General features: G+C 43.2%; 3 protein-coding genes across 6 annotated transcripts in view; all 3 read right to left on the reverse strand.

Annotated features, from left to right (window-relative positions):
- Window positions 1-11,578, reverse strand: part of LOC110976352 (patatin-like phospholipase domain-containing protein 7) — a 38,879-nt gene extending 27,301 nt beyond the window's left edge. The window contains exons 1-12 of one of the 4 annotated variants that reach the window (XM_022229541.2): window positions 11,312-11,578; window positions 10,006-10,093; window positions 8,546-8,634; window positions 7,512-7,603; window positions 6,628-6,777; window positions 5,698-5,857; window positions 5,092-5,172; window positions 4,364-4,492; window positions 3,559-3,639; window positions 2,648-2,807; window positions 2,071-2,154; window positions 1,223-1,288 (exon numbers count right to left, since the gene is read on the reverse strand). In XM_022229541.2, the coding sequence (XP_022085233.2) occupies window positions 1,223-1,288; window positions 2,071-2,154; window positions 2,648-2,807; window positions 3,559-3,639; window positions 4,364-4,492; window positions 5,092-5,172; window positions 5,698-5,857; window positions 6,628-6,777; window positions 7,512-7,603; window positions 8,546-8,634; window positions 10,006-10,093; window positions 11,312-11,431 (1,300 nt within the window). In that variant the 5' untranslated portion in view covers window positions 11,432-11,578. Of the gene's footprint in view, window positions 1-1,222; window positions 1,289-2,070; window positions 2,155-2,647; window positions 2,808-3,558; window positions 3,640-4,363; window positions 4,493-5,091; window positions 5,173-5,697; window positions 5,858-6,627; window positions 6,778-7,511; window positions 7,604-8,545; window positions 8,635-10,005; window positions 11,271-11,311 lie in introns of those variants that run through there. The other 3 variants (XM_022229539.2, XM_022229543.2, XM_022229542.2) reach the window with 3 other exon arrangements.
- The window catches only part of c9orf78 (chromosome 9 open reading frame 78), a 71,612-nt gene that overhangs the window by 43,592 nt on the left and 12,424 nt on the right, over window positions 1-15,596 (reverse strand). The window lies entirely within an intron of this gene.
- LOC147797495 (tRNA-splicing endonuclease subunit Sen15-like) lies at window positions 11,626-14,288 on the reverse strand. The gene is made up of 4 exons (XM_087143264.1): window positions 14,133-14,288; window positions 13,330-13,411; window positions 12,903-13,038; window positions 11,626-12,347 (listed from the first exon to the last, which is right to left on the reverse strand). The coding sequence occupies exons 1-4, from the start codon at window positions 14,271-14,273 to the stop codon at window positions 12,008-12,010; spliced, it is 699 nt and encodes a 232-aa protein (XP_086999390.1). The 5' UTR covers window positions 14,274-14,288; the 3' UTR covers window positions 11,626-12,007.

Raw genomic sequence — 15,596 nt, forward strand, 5'->3', positions numbered from 1 at the left:
AGTGAAAGGCCATGAATAAGTAGATGCAATCCTTCGCGTCCCCTGACAATATTGGCACAGTAAAGCGGATCGCTGAAATTGCATAATAGAATGATGCATCCAAATTAATTGCATTTCCCCGTCAAACAGAACCAAGTTGCTAAATGGCTGAATGATAAGAGAAACCATCCAATCAGAACATTTGAATGCTCCCCGCGGAGCCAATCACAGCAGCCTTGCCAAAAACCCCCACCTGAGCACAAGAAATGTCACAGTGGACTAATCTGGCGACTCCAGTTAGCAGACATTAAGGCTCAGGCCATGTCTGAGTGACATGGCTCTGGCTACAAAATACAACACGACTCTAGCTCTACAAGAAGTGGCTACAAAACTGCCATAGATGTTATGTTGAATTTCAAGCCACAGCCAGGAAAGACGATAAATCAACAGCAGCTTAGGTCTGCTTTTTCTTGATCCCCTTTAATAAATAACAAGTGGTGAGAATGAGGACCAACAACAAAAAGCTGCCCAAGCCACTCTTAATTCATCATTCTTCTCTAACGGCCGTCAAAAAACAGTGCACCTACACCCTTGGCAGGTGCATTCAATTGTTAATCACACTTAAGGTTGAACTGCATTGACCTGAATGCCTGCACAGCATAGACAAATCCACTGACGTTCCACTGGGCACTCCTGATGGCCCGCATGAATGGCAGCAAGCACTGTGTTGGGTTTTGTACGGAGTGACTGTCACAAAACAGTGGCTCCGCACGATAGCTGACACAATGCATACCGCTATTAAAGGGGGCCATTACAAAGACCCAGTGATGGTCACCAGAATGGCCCTTTCGTATGACGTCACGTTAGAGGGTATTTCTTTCTTCGTCTGGACTACGCTCGAGTAAACTTTTTGTGCATCCATTGTGATGATATTAAAGTAACAAAGAGCAGACTTTGAGACACCAGCAACGCATAACCTCTATTATCTAATACAGACTAACATCTTCTTACTATGGTTGGAGAACACGCAGGATTGTGAAAACGTCGTAGCAGGTTGGACCACAACCACTATGGAAACAAAAGCTCTTTTTTTTCTTTCATTTTTTGGCCAAAACTGACACCAATGTGTTAGGTTGAAAGGAAGGACAAAGGTGTGCGTTTTATACAAAGAAGCAAGACAAGGGTCTAGCTGACACAAACGCCACACTCAGGCAATAGGACAAGCCGAATTTCAAAAACTCACTGATGACGGCCAAGGAATGGGATCGCGGTCGGCCCGTCAGAGGGTTGATTCGACCCATGGCTCTCACTTGACGTGTGGTGGATAAAAGATCAGGTTTAGCAAATGAAGAACACAACTGCATGTCCGGCCTCGATGCGCGACCCGCCCTCTTCAAATGCTGGCGCTTTAATTATGTGCGCAGCTTCCATGCAAAATTCCCGCAAGAATCACACGCTTTCTTTTCTGCGCAGCGCACACATGTGAGCCAGTGCGTCAGCGTCATGTGCTGGCCAAAACATCGCATCTTTGCTTGGTAAAAGTGACCTCTCTTTTTCACTCACTACGCAAGGAACACCATTCGCTTTTCTTCTTACGAGTCACCATCCACTTAGGGTTCATATTATTCCAAGCACAACATGTCCCACTGATTCAGCTGTTTACCACAGCACTATTTTACAAACTAGAGACGGATATTGACATTTTAAGCAAATTGCAACACAAAAATTTGGGGGACACACCAGTCGTCGACAACTTTACCATTTTCCAAGATGTACCTCTGTGAAAAAAATCCTTTCATTCAAAACTTAAAGAGGAGAGAATGTCTTTCTGAATGAGTCACACGTGGCAAAGCATTGTAGTCACTTTTCCAAAGATCCTTCTGAAATTGACTGGTTATTAAAGGATCGATGTAGGCCCTAAATTGACTCTGGTTATTAAAGGATCGATGTAGGCCCTTGGTCAGCTAACTTGCACGCAGACTACTTTAGATCTTAACATCAAATTTTAAAAAATGTTTCAGGAATGATGCAAATCAAACGATGCCTCTCCTTATGCCAGCAAATGTGCCAAAACGACCGAAACTGACTTACTCGAAGCTGCTGAGCCCGACCTGTTTCTGAACTCTTGATCGCTGTCGGATGCACTGGTACCCCCTGAGCGGTCTAATGACAAAACTAGAAAATCAAGTGATGGAGACCAGTTAAATTCATACCGGCACGGGTTTTGAAGTATCCCTGATACAGGAGAGTCTACATGATTGATCATGAAAGCTGCAAATACGACCAAGTAAAAAGTAACATAAAATAAAATAAAGGAACGTGAAATGTAGAGTATTAATATCAGAAATCAGGGCTTCAGTGTGGCCTGTTCAAATGACTGGTCTGGGAGATTTCAGTTGAGTTTCCTGTCAACTTGACCCAGAGGGAGGCTGCCAAAAATAGGCCAACACCACGGCACCAGTCCAACCAGTTAAATCAGACTATGGTGAATGAGAAATAACATATACCTTTACTCAAAGAGAAAACTAACAGCCCAGGAGGGGTAAATCTAGAAAAGTGTACACCAAAATAAATTATTTTCTCTCGCAAGCGCTGATGAAATCTACTTTTTTTTTATCAATATCATTTGTAACCTCTAACCTGGTCCAACCTTTGACCTCCTCCTTACCCTTTTTCAGGGCGTCCTTTTCATTGTCCATGTGGGTGACCTTTGTGATGGCCTCGTCACTGGAGTTGGAGCCAATGGAGGCGGTGCTGGGCTTCTTGACCGGGCTCGAAGCCCGGCGGGTCAGCACGTGGATGGCCAAGTTAGGATCGCTGATGTCTTCCTGAAAAAGATCCAATATGGGTCATTGATAAATATGAAGCGCCACCAAGAGGTGACCTCTGAGAGGCCATTTTTGTGTAGGACACTGTGAGAAATGGCAATCGGTAGGCAGGGAATTGTTTCCCTGTATACTTCGAGTATCAGTTTTAATCAATTCACTCCTCATGCAACCGCATGGAATGCCCAATGTAAACCACTCTCCTCCAATATTCTGCTGGAGTACGCTCCAATGGAAATCGTGGCGTGGCGGCCATGTTTTTTGTCCACAGTGACATTGCCAATTGGCCGCTCCTTGTTAGCCTCATGGTGGTGGACTGTACTGTGAATTGCCAATAATTTAATGACAGAATACCCAACAAATGTGTTTATATCTGATATTCATGAAACCTGACCTGATGTTTGAAAGTTACGCTCTACTTGGCAGATTCTGGACATCAAGTTAAAATCTGGAGCAATCGATGAAAAAATCCTCTCAAACAGATGTGCATCATATTAAATTTTAAAAAATGGAAAGTGAACAGGAGCTCGTGCTAAATAAATTTATAAGGAAATGAAAAGTTTACATTAGGCTCACGTAATGATAAACAAGCATTTCTTTAAAATCAACAGCTTCGCAAAAGTCTATCAATTTCTTTATTGACGTTATTATGTTGAATGACTTGCATCGTCAAGAGGCGGAATATAACTTGTAAATTCATGCAGTGCTTAAACTGCAGTACATATTTCTAGGGGCAGAAGAAAGAGAAATTTACCCTGTTGATAAGCTCGCTGCTGAGGCCAAGTAGGTTGTGAAGCGTTTGGAAGGTCACTCGCTGTAGTCTGACCACCATCATCTGGGGAGGGAAGACGTCACTTTGAGAGAAATTCAGACAGCTTACATGGAAGCGGTCAAATAGTTTGGAAGTCTCTGAAGTCAGTGCGAGTCTTAGGCTTGGCCGGAGGGGACTTGATCATCATCCGCAAGCATTTTGGTTCTTCTACGGAACTGTTCTGAACTCGATGTAACAACATCCTTTGCAGTGATGTGACTCATGTCACGGAAGGTGAGCAAAGACGGGGCTGCTGATGAAGGCATCTATCGCAGTTGATTTTTTGTTGTCGGTTTTTTGTTGTTTGCTGTTGCCCGTGGTGTTGCAATTGTTTCAGTTTGTGGTGTTGTTGGCGTTAAGTGTGCTGCATTTTTCAATGATTCTGAACTGTGTCATTATTGTCAAAGTGGATCTTGTTGAGCTTGTTGGAGATTAATTTGGGCTTTGGGAAAATGTCACGATTGGCTTGCCCTTGGCCAACATAATTTATTGAGCACTGCATGCCTTGTGCTTTCCAAGTACTTGTGATTAAAATTCACATTTAACTGTGGACATTGAACAGTAGGGTCAATGGTTGGGTGAGGGTCCAACGACTGGAAAACTTTGTCAAGATGCAACGGCAGCCCCTCGCAGAAAGTTGAAGTATGACCAACGGAAGGAAAAACGAGGTCCACTATTGAAGGTAAGGTCACAAGCACGCACGGGCTGGACGCGAGTGTTGTAGCACTGTCGCACTCGTTGAACTTACCTGCACTACTCTGACCAGGCTTTCTGGGTACCTCTCAAACACCGACTGGAACGCTCTGACTGGCAATCTCAAGACCATCGTGTCTTCGGTCGCTTTGGCTGACACCGTCTTGTAAGGGTTGGGGTGACCCTAAATTAAAGACAAAAAAGAAAGAAGTTGGTAGGGTTTTATCGTTCTCGACTCGGTGAGCGCATGCCGTGAAGTGTGGTGCCAAAGAAAATATATCATTCTTGATACTATCCTATTTGAACTAAACCACATGGACTGAGAAATGATTTTCCCAATAAGTCCACATGCCAGACTTTGGAAAGACGGGGAATATGACTTTGAAAGTTCTGTTTTACATGAAGGCGTACATTAAGCCTGACGGAGTTGAATTCTCAAAGTGTAACCCCTTCACGGCGAGATTATTTTGACCGTGACTGCTGGGCTGCGGTATGCCCAGTACGCAAAGCCCTGTCCAGCAGCAGGCCCACACTGAACCAGCAGCTGCATGGTGAATAGACTGTATGTGTGGTATGCACTAATCCTCACACAAAGCCGCGGCAGTAGCAGTCATCCGTCGTGAAGGGGTTAATGCACTTTTTCACACACTGCAAGGGACAGAGTCAACCACGTTTTTCAAACTTTTTTTTTCCGGTGACAAGACTCAAACACTACTGTTTTCCAGACTGAATTGTGCCCCAGAAGTTGTTCGGTCAAAACAAGGTATTTGCAGAGCTCCTTACAGTGATGACGTCCAGCACACTCAGAAGACTGTGGACACTGTCTCCCTGCAAAACCTCTTTCACCTGGAATTCATGGCCATCCTAAAAAGAAAACAGGAAAATCTTTCTTTTTTTTTTCAAACAGTGTTTTTCTATATATACGTTGGGTAAGGGCAAAACCCGTCATATAAGGAGAAAAATTCTTCGGAGCGAGCAACTCGTTAAAAATACGGTACATGTTCTATGTCTTACACAACGTACTTTTTGAGTATTCGTTGCTTTGGAAATTCGCTTGAGAAATCTATGCGTTTCAGTTGGGAATTATTCCAATAACTCATCACCTCTAGAAGTCAGGAGAGATGCGACAGATTCACTTTAGGTCCATGGAAGCACAAAAAGTAAGATCAAATGGAGAGTACCACCGAAACATGTCACAATGCTATGAATCAAGTATAAACTCAAACATCAAACTTCCTGCTGGATTTGATGAAATAAACATTGCTCCAAAAGAGCACTACCAGCATGATTTGATTAGATGGGACAGAAAAAAGTGACTCTTTCTTGAAACGCTTGATGGGGCGAGTCGACAATTAGGCCACAGGGGAAACATGTAGTATTTCTAGCTACCGGTTCAGTGATGAAGACGCACAGTCTCCCGCACTGGACAACAAAGATGCTGTCATCTGGCTGGCCTCTACGGAAAAGGAAGGCCCCGGCAGGGACAAACTTGGTCTCCACTGACCGGCAAAGCTCTAGAAAGAGCGGCTGCTCGAAATGCCCAAATACCCTGCAAATGAAAGCCCAATATGCTGCAGATAACGGGAGAGTCACAAGAACTGAAAAAAAGTGGTGTTCACTGGTCACCAATGATTTTGAAAAGAACAGGTCAGGGATCACCAGTTAGCCCGGCAGTCAATCACGCTCATCTGTCTGCCAGCATACTTAATATTAGTCAATATAATTTTGGAGTGCGTCCCACGTGTATGACGCTGTAGGGATAGGTGTAACTTGGTAAGAGAGTATCCGTTGGTCATCAGTCTGTTGGCAAGCTTACGTGTGGCTTTTTAGCATGTAGAGGATCTCCACAGGTAGAAGAAGCTCTGAAGATACATGCAACTGTTTGTGGTAAGGTCATTAGTCCATCAGTTGGTCCGTCCATGATCTCATCATCGGCCAATGTTGCTGATGTTTTTCAGCTGTTGAGTATCTGCAGGTTGATTTGAATCTTGTTGCGGTCACCAGTCTGTCAGTCAGTTGGTCACTCTGTCTGTCTGTCTGTCTGTCTGCCACCTCTTCTGATGTGTTTCAGCGTATAGAGTACTCCAGCATAGCTCTGAGGGTTATTTCACTTTGTTTGGTCACCTTTCTGTCAGTCAGTGGGACGATCCATCTGCATGTCTGGCAAATTATCTGTTTTTTGTTCAGCACGTAGAGCACCTATCTGGGGGTACATGTACATGCATGTTTTAAGCTCTGAGGGTGACCTGTGGGTGGATCACCTGTTTCAGTCAGTCACTCAGTTGGTCAGTCCATCTGCCTGTCTGTCTGGCAGCTAACCTGATGTTTTTCAGCATGTAGAGCACCTCCGGGGGTATATGGAGCTCCGGAGGCAGCTGCATCTCGTTGGGATCGGCCTCCAGGATAGCTGGCGGGGGCTCCTTGACCTGAAGCACCGGCTGTATGCTCCCATCGTCATTCTGCAAAATGCTGTGGTCAGAGGACAGAGGGATGGTCAGAGGACAGAGGGATGGTCAGAGGACAGAGGGATGGTCAGAGGACAGAGGGATGGACAGAGGGATGGTCAGAGGACAGAGGGATGGTCAGAGGACAGAGGGATGGTCAGAGGACAGAGGGATGGACAGAGGACAGAAGGATGGTCAGAGGACAGAGGGAGGGACAATACCGACAACAAGCCTTAAAGACCACAATCCCCCAAAACTACCTTCAGTAAACCTTCACAGTGTATGTCATTACTGGACCATCCCTTTCCTAGCCACATTCTACAGCTTACGCAATAGAAATTGCGGTGGCACATATTTGTAAAACACACACTTCGTTTCCAAGTGATCTTTTCTGTTTTACAAAATACAAGCTTCACTCCAATTATCAAGGGCAGTTCTACGAATGTTGTGTTGTAAAGAGCAAATTCTGATGGTCATGATAATCTCTTAAACTGTTTACTTTTTCCAGCCTTTGATACGAGAAAATAAATGATAAATGACAACATACATGTAACTCAGCTAGCCTCGGCAACCTTGTTATAAATAAAGAGATTTGACCGTCGCTGCAAGACAGTATACTTCTAAAAACTTTCTGCTGAAGGGGTAATCTAGAACCCAGTATGTGGGCCATGGACAGCAGATATATATTTCACACAGTTGTGTCACTCTCTGTAGATTAATGAATTTATTCAAGATGTTAAATGTCACATTCTAACTCACTTTTTCAGGCTTTTGGCCAAGTTGATGTAGTCGCGTCTTTTCCGGACTTGCCGGCGTGCGGAATGGGCCTGAGCTCCAGATATGGAGCGTACCTTGAGGCAAACAGTGAAACAAAGCTCAATTTTTCAGAGTATTCATGTAAAGTAATAAAGTTCCGTCCTCTTCACTGTTAAAAAAAATCTGTCCGATGGTTGAAGGGTATCTGAAGGTTGTGGTTCAGGCACTTTGACAGATGGGTTGAGTTCAAATTGGATCTTGAAAAGGCTTTTATGGCATACATGTACCTTTTATGGCCTGTGTGTGATAACGACATTTGTGACCTGTCACCACAAAATGAGCTGAAAGTTGGAATTTTCAAAAAGTGAGATACTGGTATTTTTGAATTCAGCAGAAAGAGAGCTTTCCAATGGTATGTACATGGAACACTTAGGGTAGAAGTATAAGGTGTCAATGTGGCATTACTCTGGCAGCTTTGCGTCTTTGTTCCTGATATCGTTTCACCATTTCAGATCAGGCACAAATAATGCTCTCATCAAAATTGCTGAGAAAATGACATTTTACAAATTGTAATTCTGGGAAATATTTGGAATTAAATAGGAGACGGGTGCTCTAAGTTCCAAATATTACAAAACTCCCAAATTGACCTCCATTTCAATATGACTTTGAACCCTCAACACAGGTAAGAGAGGGATGCGACTTCACTCTCGTTTTGTCGTGACAGGTCATATTTGTATGCCATTTCTATTAAAATATCACAAATTAGAAACTAACAGTGGGCAACTGTTTAGCCTCAAACATAATGTAATAATGACGTGCAGATCTATGCACAATTACTTGATTTGGTTGTGACACCAGACTACTGTTGACTGAGTTTTTCTTAAAAAAGAAATGAATTCAGACAGAAATAAAGTGGGATTTTGAGGCAAAGTCAACATACTTTTAAAAAGTGTGATATGGTACTCCAAATACAGTCTGGTTATAAATACACATGCATATTTATATAGACTGTGTTAGATTTCAGAAGTCATCCGTACCTTTCTAAGCATCTTACGACCGTAAAACATAAATTTTTCCCTTTTCCTGAAGCGAGGCTTGGGGCCTGCAGGCTGAGCCGTACTTGATACTGCAAGCAAAAAACAAAACATTGGATCAAAGTAGGGTCCAATTTAATCTGGTTTTTCTGTCTTTCCTCTATGGGGGGGCATTTGTTGCTGCTTTTAATACTAAAAAAAAAGGTGCATAACTGTGATGCCTATTCCACGTTAACTTAGTGAAAAGTACATAATGGACAGGGTTTAGGCTTTCAGTCATTACCGTCTTCAAATAGCAACTAAATGTATTTACAAACTCTGGCTCCAATCTTCAGCAACTGGTGACAAAGAAGTTAGAGTTAGCACTGCACTAAAAGTACATGTATATGGCTCAAAAAATGTGCATTTAGCTGAATTGTTGACTATTAAATCATTTTATTTTTCAGCATGAACCCGGAATAAATTAACAAACAAATGTTTCCTCCACTCACAAATTGAAAACAATAAATAATTTTTGCTAAAACACAGAAGGCTGCCCTTAAATTGACAGTGAAGTATACAACACAACCGTAAGTAAGCTTGTTGCTTGATGATGAAATTTACTACCTACATATTTTGGCCGGCTAATGAAGAAACAGTAAGTATTGAAGGGTATTCATTAACCCTAACCCTCCCAAATCCTTTTCTGCAAAGTGGAGGAACTTGGAGGATTCAGGGTGTATGGCAAAAGTGCATGGCTGATTTCGAAGGATGCCATACGTGAAAGTCGTGGATTAGACCTTATGTTGTTTGTGCTTAGCGAAGCACAAATTCAGCCCGATATTTCTTTTGAATCAACCGCACAGCTCAAGAGTGCCATTCGCACTGCCTCAACATAATGACAGGAATTGCCGGAGGATTTTGAAGGATTTGGGCAGTAAGGCACACCTCCAAATGACATTTTCAAGAACTTGTGGAGGATTTTGGCTGAATGCAATTTTTTAAAGTTGAAAATCGGAGGATTTTGGAAGATTCAGGATGGTTCCTAGTAAAAGTGCCCAGGGGGGTTAGGTTTTAGATACAGAATGAAAAACCTGCTACTTGTGGATGGGCAACATACGAATCTGTGTGGCCAAAAAAGGGCACAATTGAATGGGAAAAAAGTCATGAAAGGCCACACATTTTGAATCCATCTTTGGGTAATTCTAGAAATTAGGGGTCCAATTTTTCTTTGTGTTCCTGTCACATCTGACGTATGATTTTGCAAGTTCAGAACACACTCTCTGATTTCCAAGCGTGATAAGTTAATGCAAATTACCTGCCAAACAAATAGTAATAGTTTGAAATCAATTCCAGTGATATTTCCATGTCAAATAATAAAGGTCAGATACATCTGTAGAATGACCCCTTTCCACAAAAAAAGGGAAGGCCCAAATAGCTTTTGTAAACAAAAAGTGTGCGGCATCATTTGCCTGTTCACTTACATTTGAGCTTCCGTCTGTGTCGGATGATGGCACAAATCAAAATGGCCGCCACCAGCACCCCGACAATCAGCCCCACCGTCATGACGGTCTGTTCGTACAAGGAGAGCAACATGGTGACATACAAATACCATGATAGGAGCTTGTAGCAGGCGTGAAGGACGAGCAAGACCACCCCTAAGTAGAGACAGATGAGTCCGGACCGGGGCCAGATGCGGACGTGGTTTACATAGCCCGTGCCAGACATCGCCCCGTCCACATTACTGCTGCTCAATTTTTTTCCGAATTTTTAATTCCCGGGCCTTGCTGCATGAGAATGATCCTGTCAGCTACAAAATCCAGTCACCGAGGGCTGCCCGATGTCTTTAATATTGCGCTGTGCATGCACAGCTCACAACTGTTAGAAACGACACACTGCATTCACCAAGTAATATGAGTCATGCTCCTCTCTGAATTGCTAAAAGGCTCGGCATCTCCACAGAACTGTCTGCACACATGCTAATGAGCCCTCGTGTTTGTGCCAATACTGAGTGCAATTACACATCACCGCTTGCTAAGGCAGGTGCAGAGGGTATCTACATTTTATAGCCTGAGGCTCGGGAAATAAAGGAGTCAGGTTGAAACAACTATCACCATGTGATTCCTTTGAATTGAGCCTTAATTCATTTTGAGGGGTCTCCAGTTTAAATTTTGATCCATGAATGTCAGATGCTATCAATAAAATTTTAAGAGAGCTTTAATTTCTCTTATATCACACACAACACCTACCAACTGCCATGTACATACAGATATAAGAACTGTAAACAGTGGTCACTCTGTTACATTCAAAATTTTTGAGAGGATTAAGTTTTAGCACATTTTTTAGAATCTCGTCATAAATTAGATTCTGAGATTGGATCCTGTAATCTTACAGGTGTTTGAGCAGCAATGATCAACATTGAAAATCACAGCCTAAATCATGTATTAATATTTTGATTGGCAGCAGTGGAGATGTTCTAAACCATCGTGCATTATTTATTTACAAATTCCCTAAATCTGCAATTCACTAGAAGTACTGTGCGTCACGAAGACCGCCTGCGTAATATGCAAATTTACGTGACCTGTAAACAGTTACGTGTATGGTGTGGGCAAATATATAATGCGTGAACCGAATGAACATGAAAACCATGGACACGCCAGATACTTTTGACCAACTACAAAAAAGTAAACTTTCCACCCCCGCTCTTATTACGTCATTGGTTTATGTTTACAAAACCAAGTACCCATTTGGTCTATGAAATGTGAAGACGTTAAACGGTGCCATTCTTACCGCCAATTGGCCGTCAGTTAAGCTAAAAAGTGCGGGGAAAAAAGCCCCAACATCCATTCCTAACACCAGGTCACCCATTTTTGTTGTTTTTGATGAGCGCCCTCTTTTGACACGTTCCATGGGGGGCGTGGTATTATCGAAGGAAGGAAATGCTCTATGATTGGACAAGCTGGTTTATAATATTTACAGTAGGGTGGAGTTTCCAATGAAAGCAATGTTTCTAACAAGAGTTCTGCAGGGTGTTCTTTACAAAACAGAGTTTCAGACAGAAATCACAGAACAGATCTTTTTCCAAAGGAGATTTGATAAGCTTTATGTACTTTTCATTTCACATCTTTACAAATGTACAGTTCTCCAATAAAATGTAAAAAAAAAAAGAAGGACGGACAACACCTGACACGATGATATTGTGTTTCACCATCTAAAAGATGAACACACTCGGGTCCTTTACATAATTCATACAAACTGAGGTTTCTTCCCATAATACATGTACATGTATGTGCAGGCTTATTATAGCTCTGACAATTATACAGAGTAGGGAGTAAGCTTTAGTTTTACCAACAAATTGAGGCTTAATTTCAGGATAATGATGAACAGTAACACTAAAATTTTGGTCTGGCCCAAACGTTGGCATAAATGACACCTAATTTTTACACCCATGGTTGTCAGGGTAACCCAGCAGACAATCAATAGATGCTAAAGTTCCTCCTCCATAAACTCATCCCTCTCTTCATTTGAATATTCAGTGACTGTTTCTTGTATCCCTGTGGGACCGTCCTTGGGATGGCGTTTCCTTGTCGGTATCGTGGGGCGTCTGCTGGTTTCGTCATCTTCTTCGTCCTCTTTTGGAGGATCTGAAGGGGGCACCAGACCATCGCTGATTTCGTAATACACAATGGTGGAACCCGGCTCGGTAATGGCAAGTACCAGAGAGGTGGGCATATCCTCCCTGGGCATTGTGTCCACTTCATCAGGGGAGGTGCTTGTCGGTGAGGGAGGGCCCGGTAATTGGATATGCTGCAGGAACTGTTTCAATCTAAAACACAAACGTGACGCGGAACATATGAAAAATAGCTTCAAATATTCGTTGTACTTTTTGGGGACACAGGGGCAGGGCAGCCAATACTCTGAAGCAAAATTGTGTCAAGTTTGCTTTATAAACACGTCACAGTGTTAACAGTCCCTTCAAAGAGTTTTTAAAATTTCCTAAAATTTATAACCATATCAAAATTTGTGCATCAACTTGATTGTGTCCTGAAAAAAAAATCTTTCTGAACTTGTATAATCCATTGTGCTTGCTTACTAAAGCTGACATGGAAAAATCCCTTTCCCCCTTAATTTACATAATCTAAAGAAGAGAGAATCATGGGCGTGGAAAGGGGAGGGGACAAGTAGAGTAACACACCCACTGATTCATGGGGGGCAGAGGGCAAGAAATTGAATGTGCTAGCATTTCAAAATGGAACTATCAACTTTCTTGGAGGGCAATGATTTAATTTTATGGATGAAAATATTTGAACAGTCCATTTTGAGAAAAAGTTCCAGTTCCCCCTCCTTCTGACTCAAGACCTGGATATGCCTCTGACCACACCTCTTGTGACTCAGCTGTGTTTCCGTGGTGACGGGCAGAACAACTCGCAGGTTTCCTTTCTTTCTTGGCTTGCCCGTGATGAAGGCAAGGTTGAGCTCTCTGCACGGATGGATTTCAACGCTCCACCAATCCTTGGCTAAAACAAACCATTAAAGAAAGTCTCAGTAAGGATTTAAGGGCCGGCAGCACGGACTTGGAAAAAATGTGAATTTAGTAAAAAGTCATATAATTATGTAGTGTAAGACAGCATTAAAAAAAGTATTTAATTTGTCCAGAGGAAAAAAGTCTAGCTAGGAGAAACCAATGGACTCATTTTTAAGAATGCCCAATTATGAATAGGCTTATTTAATACAAAATATACCGTGAAGAATTATGGCAAAGTGTTAAAATATTTCGAATTAAAAAGTTGATAATGACATGCACATACCTTCGCACAAATTCAGATAAACTACCAAAGTGGTGAAAATCTGCACATCACTGTCCAACTTCCATGACCGCATTTCAGTGTACTGACAGAAAAATGGAGAAAACAGTTCAATCAAACTGATGGCTTACAAACCACTTAAAGACAAAATATGTGATGTCCGCACGTGGAACTTTTGCATCCTGCCTCCATGTTTTTCACTATATATCCTCTCCATAAAGGTCAATCATTAGGGAAATCTTGAAAAGACATGAATCTGTAAAAATTTCTGATTCTGTTAGCAAGTTCTTATTCTAAGATAGGGACTGACACCCAATCCACATGTGGACCAGCCGGGATTTGAACCAGGACCGCAGAGGTGGAAGGCGAGGGACAGAACCACTATCACTATGCCAACCTGTACTCATGTACAACATCGTTAGTATATGCGCATGTGTACATTGTCTCTATTTCTGCCCTGCTAACGACTTGCCACTTTGTAAGAAACACAGACCAAGCTTTTTGTCAGTTTTTATTACAACATTTGTGCTTTGAAACTCCGCTAATTTGTTCTTTGGATCTAAGGAAGTAAAATGGCGGGAAACTCCAGATCAAAAATTTGTCGATTTCCCAGTTTTTTGTCACTTCGTGAAAACACCAACGATATGCGCGCGCACCTTGGCCGCGCCGCCGGCGAGGCCGAGGTAATGTGCTTACTACATCATGATAATAATAATAATGCTCAGCCGGCCGGTGCGGCCAGCCAATCAACCAACGGACACTTTACCTGCCGAAGGTGGGAGAAGAAAAGTCATAGTCTTAATTACCTTTGGGTGATCGGAAAGCCAATTGTACCGATGTACTTTTGGTTGTAAATGCTCATTTTCCTGAAAATCATCCTCATCGCTGCTGGAGCTGTTTTCCGTCGACATGGGCGCAGCCATCTTGCTATTAACAATAGACGTCATCACTCGTTACCACCTTGACCAATCAAACTCCAGCAACACATCAGGGGACTTATTTACATATAATTATAAACATTACAGCATGCGACAAAAATAGTAGGGGGCTGTTGCAGCTACGGTAACAGGGTTAAGTTGCAGATCATTGTGCAATATAATCTTCATAAAAATGTAACCTCCTTTGGAAGATTGGTCAGTAGCTGGTCTACCTAAATCGTCTAGCGGGATTAGCTGTTATTTTGTGCTGACAAAATTTCAGGAAAATGGTAGCTGAAGGCGATTCTGTTATAGCTGACCCTCCTCTGGGTCGATGTTTTGAGGAGATCGGGAGCAAGAAAGGACCTGTTTGCGGCGAATACTTCACCAGGTAATAAAGACGACAAAAAACATGCAAAGAAGAGACGGAAATCATCGTTACAAAAATCTTCCACAGAGAACAGCTGCTGGTCTGGACCTCCTCAGAATAATATGACCCGAAAGAAGAAAGGACTGAGGCGAGCCCCCGAGTTGCAGATGTGCACAGTCGTGGACTCAAGCCTGTCGACCAGGATCGGCCTCCATCGCTGCCAAGTGTGCGGGGGACTGCTTCACCTGTTTCTGCCCTCCGTCAGAGGGACCCGGCCCGGGCTGCGCTTGGCACTCGAGTTTGGAAGGAGACAGCCACGGTGGGCGCAGGGTCGGCCGGCTTTTTCTCATGGTGATTGTGATGACTTTGAGCTTGATATGTTAGCCGAAGAATGCACCGAGAACATGCTGAAATCCCATAAACGCTCCAGACGAGAGAAGGGAAATGCTGGCAGGACTAAGCAGGCCAATCGAGTCAGCAGGGCTCGAAGAATGCTCAAGGAGAAGCAGTTCAGGCCCAAGAACGTCTTCAGATGCCCCAGCGGGCATACCCCTGGTGTTGGTAAAGGTGAAGCATGACATCAGGAGAAGGGGGTGAGGAGAGAGAGGAGCGATTCAAAGATGCTGTGGTTGCCAAGAAGGAGAACATCGAGAAGAGGCTGAGAGTGTTGAAGCTGGAGAGGAGAGGACCTCCGAAGAACTGTGTCAGCAACAGTGGTGGTACAGGGAGTCCTGCACAGCCAACAAAGCATGCAAAACTGACACAGCATGCACAACCTGTGAGGTACGAACTGCGGGAGACCGACGTGTCTCGGTTTGCTTCCACTGAGGAGGAGGCGGAACTTCTGAGGGTTCTAGCTCTCATCCAGCATCGAGACCTGCTACCCGGAGGACTACGATCTCTTGCTCCGTCCTGGACGAGAAGGTCGCCAAGAAGACCGTGGGCTCTGACCGCCTGAACAACCTGCGCACGAGACTGTTAAC

This window comes from Acanthaster planci, linkage group LG11 (assembly GCF_054643075.1).
Source record: "Acanthaster planci isolate LZ-2023a linkage group LG11, COTS_SCS, whole genome shotgun sequence".
In the NCBI taxonomy this organism is placed as follows: domain Eukaryota; kingdom Metazoa; phylum Echinodermata; class Asteroidea; order Valvatida; family Acanthasteridae; genus Acanthaster; species Acanthaster planci.

What these genes read in the sequence shown, in the direction of transcription:
- LOC147797495 (XM_087143264.1), bottom strand. Translation starts at nt 14,273, where the DNA reads ATGACGTCTATTGTTAATAGCAAGATGGCTGCGCCCATGTCGACGGAA. An exon ending in GGCTTTCCGATCACCCAAAG is followed by an intron (nt 13,412 to 14,132) that starts GTAATTAAGACT and finishes TTTTTCTGTCAG; the next exon opens with TACACTGAAATGCGGTCATG. An exon ending in ACACAGCTGAGTCACAAGAG is followed by an intron (nt 12,348 to 12,902) that starts GTGTGGTCAGAG and finishes TTTGTGTTTTAG; the next exon opens with ATTGAAACAGTTCCTGCAGC.